Here is a 12,095-nt window from a genome sequence, read left to right on the forward strand (position 1 = left end):
AGGTAGGCAACCGTGGCTGACAAGGGCATATAAGGTAGCAAAAGTAAGTGGAAAGTTGGATGATTGGGAAGCCTTTAAAATCCAACAAAAGGCAACTAAAAAAAGCTATAAGGGAAAAGATGAAATATGAGGGCAAACTAGCCAATAACATAAAGCAGGATACTAAGTTTTTTCAGTTATATAAAGAGTAAAAAGGAGGTGAGAGTTGATATTGGACCACAGGAAAATGATGCTGGCGAGTTAGTGATGCTGGGGAACAAAGAAATAGCAGATGAATTTAATGAGTACTTTGCATCAGTCTTCAATGTCGAAGACACGAGCAGCGTGCCAGAGGTCTGTGAGTGTCAGGGAGCAGGAGTGAGTGCCATTGTTATTACAAAGGAAAAAGTGCTTGGAAAACTGAAAGGTCTTAAGGTGGATAAATCACCTGGACCAGATGGACTACATCCCAGAATCCTGAGAGAGGATGCTGAAGAGATAACAAATGCATTGGTCATGATCTTTCAAGAATCACTTGATTCTGGCATGGTCCGGAAGACTGGAAAACTGCAAATGTCACTCAACTCTTTAAGAAAGGAGGAAGGCAAAAGAATGAAAATTATAGGTCAGTTAGCCTAACCTCAATAGACAAGTCATTGAATATATTTACAACAGAGTTTCACAGGTTCTTCATTAGCCAGGGCACCAAAGGCTATGGGAGAAGGAAGGCAAATGGGGCTGAGAGGGATAATAAGTCGGCCATGATGGAATGGCGGAGAAGACTCAATGGGCTGAATGGCCTTATTCTGCTCCCATGTCTTATGGTCTTTCCATTCAAAGAAATCCTGACCCTTATTTATTAAATTCACATTCTCCCAATCTATTTACAAAAGAAAGCTGCATTTAGAGCCCCTCACATGGAGTCTAATCTTCAAATGTTATGAAAACTGTTTATGGGAAGCATGAAAGAGGATATTATAACAAAGAACTTTGCTGCCTATCATATTATTATGTACCAAATATTTATTGAAATGAAAGAATAATACTTACATTTCACCTCCCTTTAAGGAAATGACCACTTTGTCATAGGACACAAAAGCAGCCTGGGCACAGTCCAGCGTAATCTTCACCCCCTCCTGAATCCCTTTATAATACAAACATAAACACTCAGAGGAATGGTTTCTGATACACAGCTCAAAGATGACCTAGTAAACGGTGAGAAGTCCTAGTTATATGAATATACTCCACAAGGGCAATTATCAAAATCACAAACACAAGAGATTCTGCAGATACTGGAAATCCAGAGCAACATGCTGGTAAAACTCTGCAGGTCAGGCAGCATCTACGGAATTGAATAAACAGTTAACGTTTTAGGAAGAGACCCTTCACCAGGACTGGAAAGAAAGATGCCAGAACAAGGTGGAGAAAGGGGAAGAGGGACATGCTAGAAGGTGAATTGACAATTATTAGTTCACTGTACTAATAATTAATCTTCCCAACTATTCAACCAGTGGTGATGTAGATTCTGATCTGGTACTAAGCTATGACAAGCTTCATTCAGAACACAAGCACTAATAAAGGAAGGAAACAAAAGATACCGGATGGCAAAACCAGGGATATATGGACAACTGACTTTTATTAAAATATTATGTAATATGTTCTGTGGCAGCAGTACATTGCAATACGTAATTAAAAGCTATGTTATAACTAGAAAAAATATTAACTCAAATAAGTGGTGCAAAAAGAGAACAAAGGAAAAACAAAAGTGAGCTAGTGTCCATGGCTCATTGTCCGTTCAAATCTGACGAAGGTGAGGAAGAAGCTTGTCCTAGAATGTAGAATGTGTCTCTTCAGGCTTCTGTACCTCCTCCTTGATGGTAGCAATGATGGGGGTCCTTAATGATGAATGCTGCCTTTTCGAGGGACTGTCTTCTGAAGGTGTCCTCAATTCTGAGCAGACTAGAGCCAATGATGGAGATGGCTGAGTACTACTTGTGTTCTTTCCTGTCACCACTGTGTGGAATTTATGTTTATCTTGTGAAGGGTGCAGATAAGGGCCCCCATCACCCAGGATGTGCCCTCTTCTCATTGCTACCATCACGATGGTGGTACAAGAGGCTGAAAACTCACACTTTTTATAAGATTTGTACTTCTTAAACAGACTCATGAAATTTCCACTCACTGGCAGAAAGCGGTATAGCAGCTAAAGTGGCAGTTCATCACCTTTCTCATTTCTCATTGGCTAAGTATCAGCACATTACCTACGTGATGTGAATGTTTTAATTATGTAGCCTATTGACCAATTCATTCCCATCTAAGAAATTTTCCTTATATCATTATTAAAGTGGCAAGTTTTCAGAGGTGCCCATCATGGCTTCTTTGCATCTTTATTCTTTTGTCTCCGCATTCTTCTCTCAGCCTCATTTCTCAGCTCTTTATTTAGTTTGCTTAGTATTTGTATGCTTGTACTCTAAGATAAATTGAAATATTGGTATTAAGACTGCTCGTCATTCCTGACTCCCAGAAGAGTCACAAGGATATGAAAATACACAGAGATCCATCGACCAGGAAGGCAGTTCCGCAATGCTTTGTGGAGACGAAGGGCATGACAAAGCACAGAAGTAGTCATGGTCATTCACTGCAACCAAGGAAGACCCCAGTTGTGATGACTACTCGTACCACTGGACCTGGACATCCAAGGTCAAGAGTGGAACTGCCCCAGTGCAACAGCTTTACCACTTTAAAAGACTCTCCTACATGATTCCTATTATCATCCGACACAACTGACAACCACATAGGAATGAATGAATGAACACCTATTCAGTTTGTCGTGCTTAATGAGAATATGGTGAATGTGAGAGAAAAAGATAAATAATTATATAATTTTAAACTATGGAATTCAAATTGCTATATTATTGTTATATATACCAAGGTACATGAAAAACTTGTTTTGTATACTGTTCATACAATAACCGAAGTGTTACAGTACAGAGGCAGTGCAGATCCTAACAATCAGGATTGTGAGATTAAGAGTGTATCTTATTATACTAGGAGACCGTTCAATAGTCATTATCACAGAGGGATAGTCATTATCCTTGAGCCTAGTGGTACACGTTTTCAGGCTTCTGTATCTTCTGCCCGATGGAAGAGGAGAGAAGAGAGAATGTCTGAGGGGTGCTCTTTGATTATTGCAGCTGCTTTATGGAAGTAGTAAGTATAGACAGAGTCCCTGAGGGGAGGCTGTTTTTGTGATGTACTGAGCTGTCTCTTTGGCCAATGTAGTGGGTGCGGTGACTAGGGTGCAAGGTTTCCAAACCAAACCTATTTTTTTTTAATCCCCTTTAAGCAATGTGGAAAGGAGCTGGAGGAACTGTGTCCATGGAGGGAAATGGGCAGCTCACATTTCAGAACAAGATCCTTCATCAGACGAAGGATCCCACCCTAAAAGATCAGCACACAAACATGATTCACATTTCAACACACACAAAATGCTGGCGGAGCTCAACAGGTCTGGCAGCATCTAAGGAAGTGAAGCTGACATTTCAGGCAGAGGCCTTTCATCAGGACTGGAAAGGAAGTGGGAAGATCCCAGAATAAAAAGGGTGGGAGGAGGGGAAGGAGGACAAACTAAGAAGTGATAGGTGAAGCCAGGCGGGTGGTAGAAGGGGGGCTGGAAGGGAAGAAGAAAGAAGCTGGGAGATGATAGGTGAAAAAGGCAAAGGGCTGGAGAAGGAGGAACCTGATAGGAGAGGAAAGTAGATCATGGGAGAATGGGGAAAAGGAGAGACACCAGAAGGAGGTGACAGGCAGGTGAGGAGAGGAGAAAAGGGGGTCAGAATGGGCAACAGAAGAATGGATGGAGAGGGATAAAGAATTACCAGAAGGAGAAATTGATGTTTATGCCATTGAGTTGAAGGCAAGCATATAAAAGATGAGGTTTTGTTCCTCTATCACGACAGGTGATTAAGTGGTCTTTGTCTCGGACTATCACTGTTGCAGAACATGTGACTGTGGGTATTAGCTAGAAATTGTTTTCTGCATACGTGACAAAGATGGTATAAAAACTCTGTATCTCTGTACTTCGACAGAGAAACTTCCGTAGCTGACTCTGTGAGTGCAGAAGGAGGGTTCTCTCTCGTAGCTTGCTACTAATAAAGGTGGAAAAGAATCAACTGTGGTACTTGTTTCATTACATCAGGCTGATCACCGGTGACACATGGACTGACATGTCAGAATGGGAATGGGAACAGGAATGAAAATGGTTGGCTATCAGGAAATCCCACTTTTTGCGGATGGAGTGGAGGTGCTCAACAAAACAGTTTTCCAATTTATGTCGAGTCTCACCAACGTAGAGCAGGCCACATCAGGAGCACCGGATTCCATAGACGACCCCAACAGATTTGCAGGTGAAGTACTGCCTCACCTGGAAGGACTGTTTGGAGTGCTGAATGGAGGTGAATGGGCAGGTGTAGCATTTCTGTCGCTTGCAGGGACGTGTGTCAGGAGGGAGATTAGTGGGGAGGGATGAAAGGACAAGGGAATCAATGAGGAAGTTAATCCCTGTGGAAAGCAGAGTGTCATGGGGGAGGGGGGAGGGGAGGTAAAGATGTATTTGATGAAAGGATCCTGTTGAAGATGGTGGGAGTTGCAGAAAATGATGTACAGGATGCAGAGGTTCATATGGTGTTAGGTGAGGATAAAAGGAAATCCATCCTCGTTAAGACGGCAGGAAGATAGGGTGAGCGTGGATGTCAAGAAATGGAGAAGATGAGGGTGGGAGCAAAATCAATGGGAGGAAGGGAAACTCCATTCCTTGAAGAAGTAGGACCTCTCTGATGCCCTGGAAAGGGAAGCCTCTTCTGAGGAGGAAACCACTGGAGACAAAGGAATTAACAAAAGAGAATAGCATTTTTACAGCAGACAGAATAGAAAGAGGCAAGTCGATAGCTGTGGGAATCAGTAGGTTTATAAAAGATGTCGGCAGACAGTTTGCCTTCACAGATGGAGACAGAGAAATAAAAGTGTCAGAAATGGACCATGTGAACTTAAGCCTGAATGGGGAGAAGACAAAGGAAATCATTGTGGACTTCAGGAAGGTGCAGGCGATCCATCCCCCTCTGCGAATACAAGAGTCCTCCGTAGAGAGAGATAAGTGCACCAGGTTCCTGGTAATTCATATCACAGATCACCTCCCTGAACAGGGCGGCACAGGGCAGTGCTTCCACTTACTAAGACTGAGACAAGCAAGGGTCGCACGCCCCCCCCCACCCACAAAGGATTGTGAGAACAGCTGAAAGGATCATAGGGGTCTCCCTACCATCCACTGGGAACATTTATCAGGAGTGCTGAATACACAGGGCCCTTAGTATTAAGGATCCCACCCATCCATTCAGCATCCTCTTTGACGTTCTACCATCAGGCAGGAGACTATGATGCATAAAAACAAGAACAGTTAGAATGAGAAAGTTTCTTTCCCAAGGACATTCGGCTGCTGAACTCCCTTTCCACTACATTGTATTCAAAGGTGGTTAATCTGTTCTATATCTTACAGTGTTTAATGTTAATGCACTTTAGTTTGTTATTTATGTGTGATTCATCCTTATCCTTAATATCATAAGTTATCTTATGTTATGTGTTCAACTGTGCTTTACATCCTGGTTCAAAGAAACATTGTCTTCTTTCTATATACATTATAATGTTACATACGTTATACACATGTATGTAGTTAAATGACAATAAACTTCACTTGACACGATTTAAGGGCAGGGTGGAAGGTGGAGGCAAAGTTGATGAAATTAAAGAACTCAGCATGGGTGCTCGAAGCAGCACCAATGCAGTTGTTAATGTAGCACAGAAGCAGCTGGGGAGCACTAACAGGGAAGGCTTGGAAGATGGACTGTTTGACGTACCCAAAGAAAAGGCAGGCATAGCTGGGGCCCATGCATGTCCCCCATGACTACTCCTTGAGTTTGGGGAAAGTGGGGGGAACCAAAGGAGAAATTATTGAGGGTGAGGAGTATTTGAGGACCAGTCAGCCAGATGGAAGAGGGTGGCGGCTGAGACAGCGAACTGGTTGGGTCTTTTGTTAAGAAAAGAAGTGGAGAGCATTAAGGCCTTCTTGACGGGGGACAGAAGTTATAGGACTGGACATACATGGTGAAATGAGGCACAATCAGGGCCAGGGAACTGAAAGCTGCTGAGGAGATTGCGAACATTTGAAGTATCGTGGATGTTGGCGGGAAAGGATTGAACCAAGAGGATAGAATGAGTCGAGGTATGCATGCATATATTCAGTGTGACAGGAGCATCCAGCATCTGCAGAATCTCTTGTATTTATGATTCACATTTCAGATCTTTAATTAGTACATGCCCCACGATGCTCCAGACCAGGGAAGACAAAACAATGTAAACTGACAACTTACGGAGTGGAAAGGACGTTGTCCCATTAGTCAGGCTGTTCAGGGACACCCCGTAGGGTGGGACACTCTGGTTGAGGTACAGTAATGAGTTTACTGCAAAGATGACCACACCACCTGCAAAACGGAGGCAGTCCACATCATTCTGACAGAAAATGAGTTTACAAGGCATTGGACTAAAGTAAAACCCGCATTACCCTAGCATGACTGGTGTCTGATTACGCAAATAAGCAATTTGAACATCCACAAAGTTACCAATTGGTCAATATCCATTTCCTAGCTGGGGTTCCCAACATGGGGTCCGCGGATAATGGTAGGGGTCCATGGCGTAAAAAAAGATTGGAAACCCCTGTGTCAATTTCTGTACTTGAAAAAAAAAGACATTTCATTATCTGAACTTCGGAACAGTTTGGTGAGAGGCCAGGCCGATCTCCTTGTGACCAGGTAAATAAAGTATGATTGAGAAATGAATGTGAGTTTTCAGAGTCCAGTTCATCAGCAACGTCCTCTTCCCTTCCTGAGACTCCACTACATCACCTTCCTTGCTGCAAGTCTGATTGTGCTCTCTTTGTCTCTCAATCCCACATCCCTGTGAACTTTCTGTTATCAGCCCTGTTTTAATTTGTATTAACAAACTGACATCTGTCATACGTTCTTTTTTCCTGCCACTGTTTTACTCCGCAGCTTTTTTTAAATAAATGGGATCTGGAACTAATTCAGGAAGTGAAGGCATTTGCCGAATGTGATTACCTGAAAATGACTGGCTTCAGTTTCCCAGCCACTGACAGCAGAAATGTGCACCAGTTGTCAGACCTTCACACATGTACATTTTCCATCTGTGAACATGATGTTTCATCTGAACCCGAAAAAAACAGTACAGGAGCGAACTGATCACTAATTTACAATTGTGAAAGGCCAAGGACTTGACCAGCAGCAAAGAAAATAGAATATGGAAAGATTAAAAATTATGGCTATATAATCCTCAGTAATCAACTGGTGCGTTGTAAATAAACAAAACAGACAGATTAAATCAGAAATGCAACACCCTTTAATGCACAGATGGAATGAAATCAAAGCTATGTAGTCATTCCACATCTAATCATGAACAATGATGGACAATTAATCAGCTGGCGGAAAGAGAAGGCTCCAAGAACGTCTCCTTCATTGACAGCCTACCAGCCTAATGAGCCCATGCCACCCAATTATCCATGCAACCAATTAATCTACAGACTCTTATACTTTTGGAATGTGAGAAAAATGGCAGAGGAGTGTGGTCACGGGGTGAGTGTACAAACTCCTTACAGCCAGCAGCGGGAATTGAACCCATTGAACTGCTGCGTTTCCATCCCGCCCCTTTATTAATCTACTATCCCATACGTCTTTGGAATGTGGGAGGAAACCAGAGCACCCAGAGACCCACACAGGCACAGGGAGAATATGCAAACAAGCTGCTTACAGGTACAGCAGAACTGAACATGTCACTGGCATTGTAATAACAGCTACACCATCGTGCACCATACTATCGAAACAGATGGGTGTTAATCAGGGAACTAGCCACCCAAAAAAGGCACAGTGGGAATAGCTTCATCACATTGTCTGTCACAGTTCAAGGATGAAACTCATCTCTCCAAGGACAACTAGGAACGAGCAATAAGTGCTAGCCAAGTGTGGGACTCATTGCTGAGAAAATGAGTTACAATAAAAGAGAAAAACAATCACAGATGCATACATACATGGGCAACGTAGCACACACAGAGTAAGCCAAAGTATAATTTATTATCAACGTACTGCACATGCTCCTCTATTAGTCACCCTCTACTGGTTGAGATCGACCATGGACCTTGCATCCTAGCTCTGTCAATATGTCAGCCACAGCAGTAAGAAGTGGATAGCAAGCTGTTACCTATGCAGCAGGCTCGCCCTCTCTGACTAGCTGATGAATCCAAAGGAACAGCAGGTTGGCACCATCAAGAGTGGCCAGTCAGTGTTGAACTAAACTTAGGACTGCCTTAGGGAATCCAGTTCTGGATTTTTCCCTCAGGGTTTACTCCCAAAGCCTTCCCCATGAGTGGGTATAACCAAAAGACAGCGGAGGTTTGAGATCGGAGTTTTCTTACTCCTTGATGAGCTGCCAACCACGACTGACAAGCCCCATCTGCTCATCTACTACCCTGAGATTCCTTTTCTTGCAGGCTTTTATAGGAAATTAATGAAATACAATTTACAAAAAAAACTAAGCATACACAGTGACTGACAAACAAATAATGTGCAAAAGAAGACAAGTTGTGAAAATTAAATATTCTACTGGCATTTAGAGGAAAATAAAGAAATCCAAGGGCTAGGTAGAGTGGATGTGGGGAGGATGTTTCCTATAGTGGGGGAAGACAAGGACCAGAGGGTACAGCCTCAGAATAAAAGAACATCCCTTTAGAACTGAGATGAGGAGGAATTTCTTCAGCCAGCAGATGATGAATCTGTGGAATTCATTGTCATAGAGGCCAAGTCATTGGGCATATTTAAGGCGGAGGCTGATAGGTTCTTGATAAGTCAGGACGTCAAAAGTTATGGAGTAAAGGCAGGAAAATAGGGTTGAGAGAGATAATAAATCAGCCACAATGGAATGGTGCAGCAGACTCAATGAGCCACAAGGCCTAACTTCTGCTCCCAGGTATTATGGTCTATGGTCTAATTTGTAAAAAAAAGGTAAATGCCTGCAAGGAAATGAATCTTAAGGCAGTCTATGGTAATGCATTTTACTTTGATTTGCTGTGCATGTCAACAGCATTCCCCGTCCCCAGCTTGGTCACTCACTCACTCACCTATGGGCTTTGGTACCGCCAGGGCCTGGGTGCAGTCAAATGGCAGGTTGCTCAAAGACCAGATGACAGGATGAACCTTCTGCATGATATTTAATGAGATTGCAACAATACTGCAGGTGTCCTGTCGCACTGCCACTCGACTACAGAGAGGAAAAGGAAAGAGAATTACAATGAGAAACACATTCTTCATGGTACTTTTAAACATTCTACGCAGGTTGATTCTGCGGTTAAGGCGGCATATGGTGCATTGGCCTTCATCAACCGTGGGATTGAGTTCAAGAGCCGAGATGTAATGTTGCAGCTATATAGGACCCTGGTCAGATCTCACTTGGAGTACTGTGCTCAGTTCTGGTCACCTCACTACAGGAAGGATGTGGAAGCCATAGAAAGAGTGCAGAGGAGATTTACAAGGACGTTGCCTGGATTGGGGAGCATGCCTTATGAGAATAGGTTGAGTGAACTTGGCCTTTTCTCCTTGGAGTGCTGGAGGATGAGAGGTGACCTGATAGAGGTGTACAACATAACGAGGGGCATTGATCGTGTGGATACTCAGAGGCTTCTTCCCAGGGCTGAAATGGCTAGCACGAGAGGGCATATTTTTAAGGTGCTTGGAAGTAGTTACAGAGGAGATATCAGGGCTAAGTTTTTTTTTTACGCAGAGAGTGGTGAGTGCGTGGAATGGGCTGCTGGTGGCGGTGGTGGAGGTGAAAACGATAGGGTCTTTAAGAGACTCCTGGATGGATGCATGGAGCTTAGAAAAATAGAGGGCTATGGGTAAGCCTAAGTAGTTCTAAGGTAAGGACATGTTTGGCACAGCTTTGTGGGCCGAAGGGCCTGTACTGTGCTGTAGGTTTCTATGTTTCTATTTCACCTCACAAACTACCAGAATCAGAGAAAAATAAATCATTTTAGCAGAATGTCTGAGTACTACTGAGTAAAAACTGATTCAGAGTTTTCAGAGAAAATGTACTCAAGAACCTAATCCCAACCTCCAACTTTTGAGCTGGTTTAGGATTGAGTGGCTCTTCAGAAAATACATCTAAACTTTTTATATGTGTTGAGGGTTTGTGCTTCCATCATCATGTCAGGCAGTCAGCTCCGGACCCTCACAACCAATTATTTCTGTATTTTCTCTCCATTTAGAAAATAGTCAGCCCTTTCATTTCTTCCCGACAATGTATGGTCATGCACTACTCTGTCTAAATCCTTCTGTGGCCTCTTTTCTTCCTCAGAACTACTGCCCCTCCTCCTATCTTTATATCGTTTGCAAACTTTGCAACAAAGCCATCAATTCCATCATCCAAATCATTGACATATAACGTAAAAAGAATCAGTCCCAACAGATCCCTGTGGAACACCACGAGTTACCGCAGCCAACCAGAAAAGGCTCCCTTTATTCCACTCTTTGTCTCCTGCCAATCAGCCACGGCTTAATCCATGCTAGAATCTTCCCTGTAATACCATGGGTTCATAGATTGTTAAGCAGGATCTTCTGAAAATTCTGTTAAAGGTCTTCTGAAAATTCAAATGTACAACATCAACCGATTCTCCTTTGTCTATCCTGCTTGTTATTTCTTCCAAGAATGCCAATAGATTCTTCATCAGGCAAGACTTTCCCTTGAAGAAACATGCTGACTATGGCCTATTTTATCATGTGCCTCCAAGTACCCTGAAACTACATCCTTACCAATTGACTCCAACACCTTCCCACCCACTGAGGTCAGACTAACTGGATTATAATTTCCTTTCTTCTGCCTCTCTCCCTTCATGAAGAGGGGAGAAAAATTTGCAATTTTCTAGTCTTCCGGAACCATTCCAGAATCTAGTGATTCTTGAAAGATCATTACTAATGCTTCCACAATCTCTTCTGCCACCTCTTTCAGAATACTGGTGTGCACACCATCTGGTCCAGGTGACTCATCTACATTCAGACCTATCAGTTCCCAACAGCCTTCTCTCTAGCTATGGTAAGACTTCCGGTAGCGCTCATGGAGTGAAGTCGCGTTCTTGACTCGCTCCATTACCTCTGAGTTTTTTTTTCTCTATGGTCAGCTATACTTTAATTAACCATTAAGGCATCAATTTTTACAATACTTTGAATTAAACTGAATTCTCTGACAATTGGATGATACTTAGATCTGCTATGTCTAAGAACGGGAAAAACGGCAAGGATGGTAAACCTCCGGTTAAACCGAAAGCTACGGATTTCCCTCCGACTGAATCACCGGTGACTTTGAAAGCGATATCGGAGTTAATTCAGAGGGAAATTTCAACCTCTGTTAGGGAGATGATTCGTATGGAAATTGCAGGCTTTGTTAAAGACCTGATTCATACGGAAATCTCAACTAATTTCCAGAAAATTGCCGATTTAATTGATAAGATGCAAACATGTATTGCGGAACATCAGTCGGCTATATCTGATCTTCAAAAATTCGCGCAACAAAGTGAGCTTAAGATGGGGAAAATCGAAGAAACAATTAATGTAATGAAGAAGAAACTTGACTTTTTGACTTTTAAAAACTCTGACTTGGAATCTAGAATGCGACGGCAGAATTTACGAATGATTGGCGTGAGGGAAGCCGTTGAAGCTAACAACCCCATGAAATATTTCTCTCAACTTTTAAAAGATGCATTCCCTACTGTATTTCCTGACCAACCACCGCTACTGGATCGTGTTCACAGAATCCCATCACACTCGTCTAGGTCAGATAGACCTAGGCATGTTATCTTATGTTTTCATTACTTTCAAGACAAGGAGAGACTGTTTCGATTCGCTCGATCTAAAGGTTTCATTGATTTTTCGGATCTTAAGTTCCGATTCGTGGAAGATTTCAGTAAACCAATCTGGGACCAACGGGTCCGCTACAGATCCGTGATGTCG

General features: G+C 42.8%; 1 protein-coding gene across 4 annotated transcripts in view; it reads right to left on the reverse strand.

Moving 5' to 3' along the window:
• Positions 1-12,095, reverse strand: part of cpsf1 (cleavage and polyadenylation specific factor 1) — a 147,012-nt gene that overhangs the window by 92,553 nt on the left and 42,364 nt on the right. For all 4 annotated transcript variants that reach the window (XM_063044660.1, XM_063044663.1, XM_063044662.1 and 1 more), the window contains exons 8-10: positions 9,215-9,354; positions 6,402-6,512; positions 1,030-1,123 (exon numbers count right to left, since the gene is read on the reverse strand). In XM_063044660.1, coding sequence (XP_062900730.1) covers positions 1,030-1,123; positions 6,402-6,512; positions 9,215-9,354 — 345 coding nt within the window. The remainder of the gene's footprint in view (positions 1-1,029; positions 1,124-6,401; positions 6,513-9,214; positions 9,355-12,095) is intronic.

This window comes from Mobula hypostoma, chromosome 3 (assembly GCF_963921235.1).
Source record: "Mobula hypostoma chromosome 3, sMobHyp1.1, whole genome shotgun sequence".
Lineage (NCBI taxonomy): Eukaryota > Metazoa > Chordata > Chondrichthyes > Myliobatiformes > Myliobatidae > Mobula > Mobula hypostoma.